The sequence below is a fragment of the Biomphalaria glabrata genome, chromosome 17 (assembly GCF_947242115.1).
Source record: "Biomphalaria glabrata chromosome 17, xgBioGlab47.1, whole genome shotgun sequence".
Taxonomy (NCBI): Eukaryota; Metazoa; Mollusca; class Gastropoda; family Planorbidae; genus Biomphalaria; species Biomphalaria glabrata.
Window position 1 is genome coordinate 10,976,652 of NC_074727.1, and position 15,438 is coordinate 10,992,089.

At 31.8% G+C, this 15,438-nt stretch overlaps 2 protein-coding genes across 3 annotated transcripts in view; one reads left to right on the forward strand and one right to left on the reverse strand.

Moving 5' to 3' along the window:
* Nucleotides 1–4,000: 4,000 nt before the first annotated feature.
* On the reverse strand, nt 4,001–12,023 carry LOC106056621 (MRN complex-interacting protein-like). Its single transcript, XM_013213437.2, has 4 exons — nt 11,778–12,023; nt 10,088–10,276; nt 9,228–9,367; nt 4,001–8,549 (listed from the first exon to the last, which is right to left on the reverse strand). Exons 1-4 carry the CDS (start codon nt 11,892–11,894, stop codon nt 7,967–7,969), a joined length of 1,029 nt encoding a protein of 342 aa, XP_013068891.2. The 5' UTR covers nt 11,895–12,023; the 3' UTR covers nt 4,001–7,966.
* An 839-nt stretch (nt 12,024–12,862) lies between these two features.
* The window catches only part of LOC106056616 (transcription initiation factor TFIID subunit 2-like), a 28,687-nt gene continuing 26,111 nt past the window's right edge, over nt 12,863–15,438 (forward strand). For both annotated transcript variants that reach the window (XM_056015834.1, XM_056015835.1), the window contains exons 1-2: nt 12,863–12,973; nt 15,185–15,237. In XM_056015834.1, the coding sequence (XP_055871809.1) occupies nt 12,928–12,973; nt 15,185–15,237 (99 nt within the window). In that variant the 5' untranslated portion in view covers nt 12,863–12,927. The remainder of the gene's footprint in view (nt 12,974–15,184; nt 15,238–15,438) is intronic.

The following is a 15,438-nucleotide window of genomic DNA, read 5'->3' on the forward strand; positions in this document are numbered from 1 at the left end:
TATTTTTTTTCCCTTTTATATACCTTATTGTTTTAAACTCTGTTACTGATTGATTTATTCAAACTTAACAGTATTTCTAAAAATCTGTATAGCATGATTGTGTCTGTGTGTATGTACGATGCCACCAACTGTAAAGGATGTGTGTAGGAAGGTCAATGTAAATAATGTTAGTATATATTTAACTAGTTACTACTGTAAATCTCATAAGTAAATTGCAATCTGCCTTGTTTAGTGGTCGTAAGTATGTGTTCATGAATTTCAGACCAACAACCTGGTCAGATATACCTAGTAGTCCTAGTGTAGTGTGTATAGTTGTTTGTGTTAACCATCAAGCACGCAATAGAGTTGGGTGTCAGTCAAAAAAGATAACACATTGGCATGGTCAGTCAAGCCTATAGATAAATTATACCCGTCCACTAGTTAGAGGTCAAGGTTGTTTTTTTTTTTTACGCTCCAGCATATTGTTTCTTTGTTTGCTAGATCTAACTGCGGTATTATCATTCAATTTATTTTATGCGGTTTTGAAATTTACTGTAAGTTTTTCCGTTATTTATGAAGTCAAAAGAATTAAACAATGAAATTAGCTTTCTTTCTAAAGATTTTAATACAAGGCAAAAAAATACACACACGCAAACATGCACATCTTTGTTTTATTGTATTGTGCAAAGAACGTACGTAAGAAACATTCAATGCAAAGAACGTATGTTAGAAACATCTTCCTTAATTATTACTTATTAATTATTTTATTCGTGGTTTCAGTAACTGTTACAAAAGGGAACCATAGTAAGCCTATGGATGTCAGGTGTGTAAAAGTCGTCCTAGCCTGATACACAGTGGCTAAGTACGCATCTTAAGTAAACAAAAATAGTAATAACAAGGAGTTAATTGACTGTCACAAATTATTAAGAATATTGTTATCAAATCAAGACACTTAACTGCAGGAGTAATATTCAAGTTAACACGTTAGAAAAATTATTTAACCGTAATATTTATTGACAGTGTAATATCATTTGTTAGCACGTTGTGTTTTCTCATTCTGGCTTAAAAATGGTCATTGTCTGTCAATAAATTGGGAGTCAAGGACCAAAGAAATAAAATAAGGAGTAGGGGGTATTTAGCTCTACTACAAAATAATTAGTTACTGGCTTACTGGGCTATATAATCTCGCGGTTTGTGTTCTGTGTAGCTAAAGGTCACTCGTTTAGGTGCGTGTGATCTTTAGTCCAGCTTACTAATTGGGATGTATGTTCAAGTAACTCGGCACACTTGAAAAGGTGTGGCCTCTAGCCCAACCATGTGATTAAGATTTTTCTCCAAATAAGCAAACTTTTGTCCGGATACCCGTGTAGATGTTTGGCTTAAAGTCCAGCCCCCCCCTCCCATTAAGATTAACTACTAAGCAAACAAACATAGTTCCCTCGTGTGACCTCTAGAGAGTGGTTACGTCCATCGTATCTGACTTGGGGTCACCTGTCAATCAATGAACTCAATGTGATGAACTAAACAAATAAAAGGGGGAGGGAGCTGTTCATCTGGAAATATACCTAGTTACCTTAGAGGTGTGGCTCTTGTAGTCCAGCCCCCCCCCCCTAATAAAGATTAACTACTAAGTAAACAAACTCAGTTCCCTCGAAAGGTGTGAGCTCTAGAGTGTGTAAGTACGCTGACATTAAACCTACGTCCATCGTATTTAACTTGTGGTCACCTGCCTATAAAAAAAACTCAATGTGATAGACTAAACAAATAAAAGGGGTGGGAGTTGTTCATCTCTACCTCTGGAGATATACCCGCACAGCTAGACAGACGTCTGGTCAGCATGACGTAGTCAAGGAATGTAGCATTTTAACATGTTAACTAACGTACTCAAAGGTCAAGACAAATTGAAAAAAGTGCCAGCCATTGCTGCTCTGTATGTAAAGCGCATTTATGATGTAAAGTTTCATTTCTATTTATATTAAGTTATACACGCCTTGTCTTTATAATAAACGATATTTGGTGCATATTCATAATGGCTCTATTTTTAAGCACATTATTTTGTTTTAATATAAACATTAATACATTCTACAACAGACATTAATGGAACTAGGTCCACTTTATACATATTAAATAGGTGTATTTTTTACTATCCGGTAGTGATATCCGACCGGAGCCGAATAGCACCGGATAGTAAAAAAAATGCCGGATATTCGGCAGAAGCCGGAGCCAGAGCGACTATCCGGTGCACCCCTAATTTAAATACATTTAAAAAGCGATCACCCAGATACCCCGTTCTTTCTCCTCCCCTAACTTTTTCCAACTGGTCCAGACAAGTGAAAGAATCATAGCGTATTGAGAAAGCTAAACGCATTAAAATAACAATTGGTAAAAAAAAAATATTTCTAATTGCACAGATTTATTTTTGTTAGTCTATTACAAATTTAATTACATGACAGGTCCAAACTAATTAATACAACTACACTTAATATCCGTTTTTCGTATAACTCGTGTAACTTGGCGCCAAACTTTCATGGAGGACCACAGAACAGTGGACACTAGGTGGGAGGAGGCTTCAGCCATTGCCAGATCTTTGTGGAGACAGCTTGCCGCCCAATGCGCCGAACGGGGCGGGAGGACCTAAGTCTAAAAAGTAATCATAATAAAAATTTTTTACATTATTTATAATAAATAATTTTATAAAAACCCTTTTAACACATTTTCTGTTACGTTGTTGTTGCTTACATTACTGAAAACAAAATATACAGGTATGATAAAACCCAGCAATTTTAATACATTTCCAGTTTCATTTTCGCTCATTTATTAATAATACAATATTTGGTAAAACTCAGGAATTTCAATACATTTTAAGTTTCACTTTGATATTATTAACATCAAAATTTATTTTGCATAGTTATATTTTTATTTTATTTCTATTACATTTTTTAGAATAAATAATTTTGTACGAAACTTAACCTTTTGTTATGACTGTTCAACATAAATTTTCCTTATTGTTGTTCTGTTATTCCAGAGATATAAATTTATGTAGACCACTAAACACAGCACTGAATAAGGCACTGCTTTTTTTCGGAGTAGCAGACGTTAAAGCTCTACTATTTGTACGCCACGCCCATTAAAGTACTTTTCACAATGTAACAGCAGCCATGACATAATAATATATCAACAGAGTCCAACAGAGACCATATTTTACCGGTCATTGAACAATTTGTTTTATATTTGTAAACGAATTGCTTAATTATAAAAATTGTAAATTTAATACACTTAAAGCCACATATCTAATTAAAAATAATTTTAAAAAATTAAAGGGAAACAAAATTAAGGCTTCCCTTATGGGGGCGCAATTCTATAATGTAGTGACCTGGACTTAAAAATTAAATAGTGAATGTTATAGAACCTAGAACTGACATTTCTGAACAAAAAATTTAAATAAGCAATAGAAGTATTTATTCAGTGAGCTCAGAGTCCACAATATTCTTTTTAAAAAGAGCATACTAATATGTAAATTGTCCCCTTTCAATTGCCTTTCATACCTTGTAATGTATAGGACAAATAATGTGAAGGTCATCTGTTTCTATGTCCGATGATTAACCAGGGTGTCATATAGCCACCACAATGACCAGCCACATTTATTTTCCACAACTAATGTCACACATTAGAGTTGGGTGGACTTAGGGGCGTCCTAAAAATCCATAAGTCCAAGACTATATAGTCTTCGCCAGGATTTGAGCCAGAGACCATTTGGCTCAGAAGCCAATGGCTTTCTCACTCAGCCACACACCCCATACTGATATATAGATTAACTAAAACAACATATTAATGGGGGTATGCATTTATCTAGTTTGGAGTGTAAAAGTTAGTGATAAAAAATCTGTTACAATGGTTTTACAATTAACTAAATCAGTATTTATTTATATTATATTTCTGTTGTGAGCCAATCGTTTCCTAAAGTCACAAAATGACAACATTTCGTTTTCTTCAAAAAATGTACAAATATTAACTGTCCTAACCAACAAGATCTAGGTAATATGTGTTTACAATTTTGTAAATTAGCCAATACATAAAGTGTTTTATTGGTCAAAATAACTGCTCCATAAATCTTTAATGGAAAATCCCAAAGTTTATCTACTTCTGTACCTCTCAGCAATGCATTTTTCTCTTCAATTTCATACACATTTCCATTGCCTTCTAAAACATAAAGTACATCTGCATATGTAATAGTGACTATATTTTGACATTGTCCACGAAATATGCCAAGGCGTTCTGATAATCTAGTGTTAGTGTTGAATGAAAAAATCTTTATAAACTCCCTTTGCTTTTCCACAGTTCTAAAACATGAAATGATATATTTTTTAAAATTAAACATAAAAATATTATCTCCTCCTGGTTCATTAAACTCGCCAACTACAGTCCAGCCTCCATAATCATTTTTCTTGCGCGCTATATACATTACATGTTCTGAAGGTATAAGTTGGTATGTAAAGGGCTTATTAAAAATTACTTTCGGCAATTTGAATGTTGTATTCTCCATTGATATGCTGTTGAGAAGTTCTCTTTTCTCAGAGATTTTGCAGAAACGAAAATTGTCTTCAAACCAAATCAAAATGTAAATCTGATTTTTGTAAATAATAATATCTTCAATATTTCTTTCATTTCGAATGTTTATGTTTAAAGAGAAGAACTGGTTGGTTAAAAGATTATAGGCATTCAAACGTTTTTCATTTAAAAATATGACCACCTGTTGACAATCTTTTTTTAAAGGATTATCAGTTACACTGGATGTAGTAGCTAAATTAGAGTATGGAGAACAGGAGTTAGAAGCATTGCTTACAGCTTTGGTTGGTATTTGTGTTTTATTTTCAGAATCAGAAGTTTTCTTTTTTAAAAGGTCTATTTGTTGTTGATAGTGTTGTAGTTGTGTGGAAATCTCTTTAGTCAATGCATTTCTGGCTTCCTTATTGTCTATGATGATATCATTCTCTAGTAATTTCTCAAGAGCTCCTCTAGACATCAAGTTTAAATGCGCTTTTTTGATTAAAGGTCCTACCAATTCTTTTCTACTCAGTGAACTATTCTCAAGTTGAGTATTGATATTCTCATTGCAGAAATTGACTTCTATATTATCAGAATTTTTATCCTGCATACCAATTTGAACAACAGGCTTTACGACATCCACACTGTTCTGAGTTTCTGAGAAATGAGATTGTGTAGAGACTTCTTCATAGCCAACCCATTGAATAACTGCTTGAATAAGATTATCATAGATTTCCACATCCTTCCTTTCAATTAACAAGAGAATGGTTGCAGCAGGGAGATTTAAAAAAGCTTTTGTTTTTCTGAACAGTTCAAAATTACTTATCATAACTCCAAGAACTTTACTCAAAATGAGATCTTACTTTGATAGAAAAGCATGTGGATAAATTTTCAAATAATTGTTTACTGACACACGATCAGAGATAAACGTTTCACATTTCTGTATTAAAAAGTTGATCTGAAGATGATGGACTGCATATAAAAGGTCAATCATGTTAGCTTCATTGATTCTGTTTTCTCCTTGAAATATTGAGTTTAAGACACAAACAAATATTTGTTCACTAATGCCTCTGATTGTAACACCAGGTAGAAGTTTTCTGTCATCTAAATGCAAAAGAACATTGAAAAACTCTGAACATGCACACAAATGAAAACGATTACAGGCAAATACTTTCTCTCCAATAATAACATTCACATCACAGTGCTCATTCTTTGTCCAATGATGGCCAACGTTTTGGACAATAGTTTTTGCAAAATCAGGGTCTACTTCCATCTTTGAACAATTTTAACCAAATTCAAAATGTCTTGCAAGATTCAAGGAAATTAAAAATGAAAAAAAAAGGATAAATTAAATTATCGTTGGCATGTAATAACTAGTCTGGATGTATAAATAATTTCAAACAGAACAAATTTAAATGTGACCTAATGAGTTATGAAACATAATTTATATTTAAGTTGTTTGTGATGTTCATTAATTGGTTTTGAATCAATAATTTGATTCTTAACTAAAAGTTGTTGTTTTTTTCTGTTTCACACATTTAGAATATTCCTTCTAATTTGAAGATAACGGAATTGCAATAGGCAGGGTTTGAACTTGGGACCATCGTGACCAATGAACGTCAGTCCAGAGCGCATACAACATGATCAGGCTATCCATTTGGATTTATAGCTTTATAATTAGATTCTATATAAATGATCATTTTGAACAGTTTACATAGTAATACAAGAATTCCAAGGAATGTTATAGTTAACATTTATTTAAGTTGTGTAAACCTCTATCCCTGATAGCAAACTGGCCTGTTGTTACAAAAAGTTTAAACCCTGTTTTGACCAATTCTTTAAACTTCAGCAATATAAAGCATTATTTGTTAATAAGGATTACAAATTAAAATTTTAACCTCAACTATTATTTTGAATATGTAGGTAAACTTGATGACAAAATTGCTAAGCTGCATTGAATTCAGAACAACACTGCATGAATCATCATCATCATCACTCCTTTGAGTTCCTCATGGAACATATGCCTCATCAAAAACATGCCACTCTCCATTAACTAACCAACATGCAGAATATTTAAATCAAAGATTGTTCTTCCTAGATTTTCATATTTATTTTATTTGAATATGTAAGGTGTTGACATTTTTTAATGTCTAATAATGCCAACATGGTTTACTAAATGTTTGATGTACAACAAGGGAATTACAAGCTATTGTTCATTGTTGTTTGTCAGAGTGTCAAATTATTTAATACAGACTCAGGTGATCTTTTCTTCAAAACTTGACATACATTGTAAGCCATATGATGATTGTTTTTACTATACTTTTAGTAGCGCCTACTTCTTATTACAAATTTAATAACAAAGTTTGTGAATATTAATTAATAAAAAATGTATATATAATATTTGAAAGAGGATTTCTTTGAAACATTAAAATTGATTATGTTTCCAATAATAAAGAAATGTATCTCTTACAGTTTCAAATTAAAAAAAAAAGGCATCTTCAAAATAGATACATCAACTCTTCAGGATGACCAAGCAATGAACAGCAAAATTTTGCACCAAAGAAAATTAAAAAATCTAAACAGATTATTTGTAATAAAAATCTAAACAGATCATTTGTACCACAAATATTGATTGAACTATCAGTTCATGAATCAACTCACTAATTCAAACCTAATCCTAATTTATTTTTTGGCTTAACAAAATTCTATTTGAACTTAAGAAATAAAATGTGAAGATTTTCTATCCATCAACAAGCTCAATGCTGCCATGAAAATAAATAAAACATGGACATTGGGGATGGTGATGTCAGTAATGTGTTGATGTAAACTTGTTAGCGATATATCTCAAGTAGGAGGGATTACCAAGGTCACTCCAAAGAACTTGAATATTTTCAATAGATAAATGTTTAAGCAACATTACATATTCTTGGTATGTTTGCACCACACACAGAAAAAAAATAATAATGGACACACCACACAATACTGCATACATGTTAAATATTGTGACATAATGTAATGTATATGGCTCCTTCTGTCTTGGAAGACAATGGTTGTGCCCAGATGAGTCACTGGTTTTGGTTTTGTCTTGAGATGTGGCAGAATCAGGAGTGATTGATTAAGCCAATTCTGGAGCGGCAGAGTTCGTAATGTGGGCACTGTCACCACCTGGTTATTAGAACAAAAATGATTCTGTGGCCCAGTGTGGATTAACCATACCGTTTCCTGGTAAATATTGTATAAACAAAATATTTCTACACCAGTGGCAAAATCTTAGATTTCCAATGCAACACAAAGAAAAAAATTGAAAAATTCCAACCTAAAGGAACTATTTACACAAAAGAAAGGGGGACCAAGTCCTCACCACCCAATTATAACATAATCACAAAATATTTATCCACTATACTATTTGATCATTGACCACTGGTTATATGAAAATGTTCCATTATGATTCATCTTCAGATAAGTTCGTGACAGGGTTAACCTCATTCAATGATGTCACAAAAACTGGACCTGATACATTATCACTGTACAACTCATCTTCACAATCTTCATCTGACTCATTATTTTCTAAGAATGCTGCCCATTTTAAGGAGGTTCCGCTCACATTCTTTGCAGATGCTTTTGTTTTAGTCAAGTTACAGGAGTCTATTTTTAGTGGATGGACATCAGAACAAGAAACAGTTTCTTGATTTAAACTATTTGATAGTCTGGAGCAAAATGAGTAGTTGATAGTCGATGAGCTGGCTTTAACAGGTTCTGTTTTGTTAACCTGACCAATGGCTTGAACAATATCAACATTGTTCAGACTTGAAGTAGATGTAACTGACTTTTTGTCATTGGAGCTTGACAATCCTGTTGTGTTGTTTCCATTAACAGACAAATGCTGGAGGTTGACTTGTGAACAACTACTTTGAGTGTTTGAATTTGTCCTGATTATATGATTGTTGGATGATTTGTAATTAAAACTTTTGGATGAGTTGGTTTGAACAGAGTATTTAGTCCATTTGTTCTTAGTCTGTTCTATTCTGTAGACAAAAAAAGTCAATGAATTAATCAACAATTTGTTCTTTGAGTAACAATTGTTCATTACTAATCTAATACTGACATTTCAATACTCTGAGTATAAAATAAAATAATTTCAATAAAAATAGATGTTTGTTTATAAAATGTTTTACATGTTTCGGATGTTCCTTCAGAATTGAAGATAAATTACTTCCTGGTCCAAACCTCCTACAGTGGGCATGAACACAGGACCATCGAGATGTCCATACGACAGTCCAGCATGCATACCACACGACCAGGCAGCCATCATAGATCATAAAATGAGTTTTGTTTTCTATTCAATGCAACAAGAATGATATGAGGCTTTCCAAGCCTGCCATGAGATTAACTCTTTCTCTCCATAATTATTTACCACATTTGTCACTATTTACACTATTGTTACATATTGTACACTCAATTGAACTATAAAATGTCCATAATTATTTACCACATTCTGGTGAAATCAACGTTGGTATCGTCAGTTAGGAGAGAAAGAGTTAAATCTACAGTGTTTTGCAATAAGAAACACCTTGAGGAACTGCAAAGAAAATTGCACAGAAAAAGCTAAAATGACTATTGTAGATTCTCCTCACTTTTCTACCCGCTAAACACCGTCACCTATAAGTGCACATACACAAAAACATTTACACAAGTTTACTTACTCTTGTCTCTTTCTCTTGTTGCTCTGTTGAAACTCTTTATAGTCTGTGGTCATTTGGCAGTTAGTACCACTTGGTGTATCTTCTGGCACTACATCCTCAATATCTCCAGAGATTTCTAGAAACTGAGCCCAGCGACTGGTCTTTGAAAGAAATTGTTTTAAATTAGCAGAGCAGCATATTATGTTTTGTCATATTTTTTTTTAAATTTTTATTATGTAGTGCATAAACAGTGTAAAGAAATTTAACTTTTTAAAAGTTTCTCAAATGTAGAACAATTCAACCACATAGAAATTCCTTGCTCTTTGATCATACATTTTTTTTTTTTTCCATATTACTTAACAAAGAAAGGTTATTACATTTAAAATTTCTAGTGATTTACTTTCGTAACTGTTTTTATTCATGTCAGCTTTATATTTGTAATTAGCATTAATATTCTTTTTGCTTTCAAACCATTGTATCTCCCAGATCAAGTTCAAGATTCTATGACTACATGTATTTAAGTATATCACGAAAGTTTTTTTTTGCTAACTAAAACTGTGCTAGTTGATACACGCATATATATGTCTCTAATTTCTTATTGTTAGTATAGACATGAACAATTGTTTGACAATGTTCCTGAATTTATAAAGCAAAGGCTTATGGTTGGAGCAGAAGGTAAAGCCACTAAAATAGGCAGACTAGACTAAAAATAAAGGACCCCAAGGGAAAGAGGCTTAAATTGAGTAGAGAGCATTCACAATACTTGTAGGGTTGTTAATGTAATTAATTTAAATTGTTTTACATCACAGTTAGTACAATTTTAGTAGTCTTTCTATGAACAAGTTTGGTTATATATATATTATATATAAATATATATTTACATTTTTGTTTCTTGAGTGTTCCTTTTTTGTAAGAGACTCTTCTTGACTCACAAAACTATCTTTCTGAGAAGAGTGAGATAAAACTGAAAATAAACAATTTTCTTGTGACTCTTGGTCTATTTGACCTCTAAGTGTGTTCAGTTTCTGAACATGTTTTCGACATTCTGCACCAGTTCCTTGTCCATACACCTTTATGGAATATAAAATATATAAAACAAATTATTTTTTTAATTCAATTAACTGACTACATTAGAATTATATAAATATATATATTATGTATAATAGTTAAGAAACATTTTAAAAAGTAGAATCACAAATAAATATTCCCAATAAAAAACTAGTCTAGAGTTTACAACACATTAGTGTCATTAGTAAAATTACTAAACTTTAACATACTATAGCCAGTCTAGAAAAATCACTAAAAAGTAGCTGTAGATTCTGAAGCGGCATATCTTTCAATGATTATTAAATTTAATTAAAATTTTTTAACATTTTGGCATTTATAACAAATATAGATCTAGAATTTAGAAATACAATTTAACACAACCTGGAATCTAATTAAGAAAGACATAAAGATCATGAACATGATAAAGTAAAGGCACAGTTCAATCAAATTTTTGTAAAAATTGTAGATCTATATATATCTTGATCTAAATTATATTTAATACAGATTATAAGTATAAGATCTAGATTGTAGATGTTTTAGAGAATCTACAATTCAATAACAATTGATTTTGATTGGGTGTAGTTATGGTTGACCTATCTTCTAGATTCTAGATCTAGTCGTTTAGTGACTATTGCACTATTGAACTCTTTTTTTATAATAAATACATCTAGAATCATAGAAAATGATAGATCTATTCTAGGTCTAGATCTTGAATTTATATCTCGTTTTTTTTTTTATCTCAGATTTTATATAAAATCTATTAATGATGATGATAAGTTATCTTTTATAAAATCTATAGATCTAGATTAAGCTAGAATCTAACTAGAGTAAAGAATCTAGTTTCTTGTCTTAGGCTTAGTAGGAGTTTCTATATAATATAGTAAATAGTAACCCATATAAAGTATAGATCTAGAAATCTAGATATATTATATATATATCTTATTTTATATAGTACAGACATTGCTTATATTTATATTGCTTCAAAAAGAATATAAGATGATTACATCCTACACATTCCGTCATGCATATTTGCATATTAACCAATCATCAATCATAATCAATGACTTAAATTCTGCCAAGTCACTGGTTTTCCAGGCTAGCTCAGGCAACCCATTCCATGCTCTAAAAATTAATAGTACTAGGCCAATCTAATCTTAAAATATAGATCTATTAATCTATATAACTATATAAAAGTATATTTTACTATACAAGTCATAAGTATCTAATCTAGATCTAGACTTCTAGACCTAGAGAATAGAATAGATAGAGTCAGACCAATACTCCCAAGCCCAAGGGCAAGGCCAAGGCAATAAGTTTAGTTTTTTTTTTATCTAGATTGGACTAGATTCTAGATTCTTAGTGATTCTAGATCTAGATCTAGATCTACTGATCTAGGTCTAGTCATCTAGTTGATCTAGTCATAGTCTCTAGTCTAGACTAGAGTAATCTATCTAGACTATAGAATTCTAGTATAATCTATAAAAATAAATCTACCCACAAGCGGGCACAGGTCTATAAATTTACCTTTATTATTGATTGCTTTTCTCCGCATAATTTGCATTTCCATTTCGAAACTTTAGTTACTTGTAACACCTGAAACGTTTGACACAAAGCACATCGCAAAACATGAAATTGAACCATCGCGCTATTGAATTGTCCCTATTTACACTATTGTTATATATTGTACACTCTATTGAACTATGTCTATAACAACAATATATTTTTTAAAAATATATAAGGATTATCCATTTAAGACGTCGAACTCCTAATAAAAGACTACAACCTCCTTTCCAGTTGTTTTATAAGTTTGAGACATTTCTTCGAGACATGACGACACTGTGTAACGCATAGCCATAGCACATGACTTGACACCATGACAGGGCTACTGGGTTTGTAGGATGAGCATCCAAGTGGGAAAAAATTGCATTTCATTACTCAAAGAAAATTTTTTTTTTTTGCGTTTGATTTAAATTGTTTATTTTTCTGCCTCGTTGTGTATGTGGTATGCACTCTGGATATCGATGGTCCAGTAGCGTAGCATCTATGACGTGGGGGGGGGGCAATGAACTCGGGGCTACGACCATTAGGAGCCCACTCCAGTGACGTAAAACTATGGCTAGTGGGGGTTTCATTGCGTTTGGGCCCGTGTCTCCTGCTCAATTGGGGTCCACGACACTTTGCAGTTTTGTAAAGCCGTTTTAATTTAAAATACGAAAATACTTGCAATGGAATGTCTTTTGGTCAATATAAAGACTAGATCTAATTGATTTTTGTTACTAGCTAATTTTTTCTTATAGGGGAAGGGGGCAACAACATATTTTTGAATCTGGCTTACTACGCTATACGCCTCTGCGATGGTCCCGGCTTTGAATCCTGCCCGCCGCCATCCTTTCATTTGGGTTAGGATTGAATGATTTTCAATTCTCAAGAAACATCCGAAATATGTATTATAACAAAAACAAAATATTTTTCACGTTAAGTTTTATTTCAAGTTTATAACTACATTCTTTCACGCCAGTGTCCTAATTTCATGTAAACGCCATACATGGATAGTCCTTAACATTTCACGAAATGTGCACAACTTTTCTTTTTTTTAAATTAATTCTATCAACACAATAATTCGGTTAATAAAAAACAAAACAATATGGCAGCCTCCATTGAGTAATACAATAACATGAAGAAAGATAGTAAATATGAGATTTCGAGATTATTTAAAGTCTGTACGTAATATCTGTTTAATGTTTTTACTTTATTGTTATAAATACTTTTCTCAACATGCTTTTTTCTTGTTCCTAACAGTAGGCTTCATGTAGATCTAGACCTAGACTAGACTCTTTATTACTTTATCTTTATCTCTCTACTCTACTCCTCAGGCCTCTCTGACTCTAACAGACTCTAACTCTATTATAAAATTATAATTATCTTTAAGTAAGAGTCTAATTTAGAATTATTTTGTATTCCTGTATTACACTATTGCGACAATTCATCGAGTATGATCGAGTCTTAAAATTATTTATTGACTGAATGATACTGATATTAATTAGTTATTACAGATAATATTATTTAACTAGTTGACTGGTTAGGCCACTGCAACCTATGCGACCGCAGTAGGCCCCGCATTTTCATAGGACCTGTGCTAATTCTAGATCTAGCCTTTCTAGGTCTAGGTCAGGTGTATAAATTATTAAATTAAACCATTAAAGTTATAGATTATAGATCTATAACAGATTTGCCTTGGCCCCTGTCGATTTACCAGGAGTTCCTGGAAATCTCCTAAAATTGCAAAATATACGAAAAAGTCCTGGAAATATCCGGAAATTATTAAAATCTTTTGAAAACTCGTATCTCCTGAAATATATAGAAGACAAATATTGTCATTTTGGGGTGTCATTCAATTTAATATGGAAAACACCAATCCTATGCGCATTAAAAATTATGCAATACCCGTAATTGTGGAATCTAGTGAAAGAAGCTTCTCGCTCCTTAAACTAATGAAGAATTACTTGAGGTCAACAATTCTTGTAGATAGATTGAAACATTTGGTAATTCTTCCTGTCGAGTGTGATCTATGTAGGAAATAGAATTCTTATGATATACTGTATGACTTCACTACACGCAAGGCTCGTGTAGTAATTCTGTGCGTAGTAAAGAATGAATAAAATGCAAAGACGAATATATTTTCTACTTCAAACTCCTAATTTTCACTTATTATCCGTCTCCCTACCCTTACTGAGCCCTGCGAAATCCGTTCTGCATTGAGCCCACAATGTTTAAGTCTGACCTTGCTATTTAGTGATGGGTGAATACTACTTGTTCTCCCCCCTCCCTCCCTCCCCTTTGTATTTAAAAAAAATAGTCTTTTTTGTCTAGCTAGTTTGAGGTGCTTCATCTGGGACACCAATACCTATTTTACTAAAGTTATAAACTTAACAGTTTTTAAGAAAAAATACACTACTAGACCTGTGTAAATTAATTTTTGATGAAACACACTAGGGAGCAGACACTGCTTTTACTTTGTTTAAAATTGATAGAGGTTTAAAATTCCAAGTTTAGTGATGCACCTGTGATACATTTTTTACTATCACATCTACATAATACTAAAATAAAAATAATATAAAAAGATATAGATAATGCAATGAGATTATATTGTTAACCCATTTCAACAAAAAATGTCTGTTCAACACTCCTTGGTACTTTTTCACACATTTTCTACAATTTTAAAATTACACTATGCACTTTTCAAGCTAAAAATATCACACTTAATACATTAAACATGTTTAAGTGCAATACGAAAATTGTGATATTTCAATTGGAATGTTTTGAGATACAGACCTTTTAAATTAAAATAAATTGGCCTGCAGATTGAATTAGGTTGGGCATTACATTATAAATGAATAACGTGATGTGCTTGCATATAAAAAGGTTAGTTAAGATACTCAGCTTTAAAATTCAGAATGAGTGGCAGGATCGTAAACAGGTTTTAAAAATATTTCAATATTTTGTAGCATCAGTCATCCTATCTATAGCTGCCTCTTTATACATATATAAACTTTTTTTTTTTCATCAGGTTTAGCCATAAAATAAAATTACCCTCCCCCACACAAACATGAACTTAAAAAAAATACCGACATTCCCCCCCCCTTTTTTTTTTTTTATTAAAAAAAATTAATTAAAACGACACATTACAGGCTCATTTACACATTTGACAATTCATTTTTAGTACAGAATCAGAATCCTGGAATTGTTGTCTTAGCATCAAAGTGTTTAAATGTATTGAATACTCAACCATTTCAATTAATTTCCATAAAATTCAAAATAATATAAAAAAAAAAAGAAAACAACAGCAAGAATATTCTGTAAGATTTAATAATAATAATTTATTTTTATTGTTCCTCCATGTATATTTATTATTATTATTATTATTATTATAGCACATCAAATACTTTGCATCAACAGTATCAATTTTGAAAACAGATCTTTAGTGGTAAGTGACATTTAATGTTAAGTCTCAAGTTAACTTGTTAAATTTCTTTTCCTTTTTGTGTGTGAGTAATTTAGAAAGAAAGTTTTAAAGGGAACTTTTTTCACCACCATTTCATAAAAATATAAAGTTCTATTTATCAAAAGTTTAAATTCTATTATCTTACCCAACATGATCCAGTGATTAAAATATATCCCAAACTAT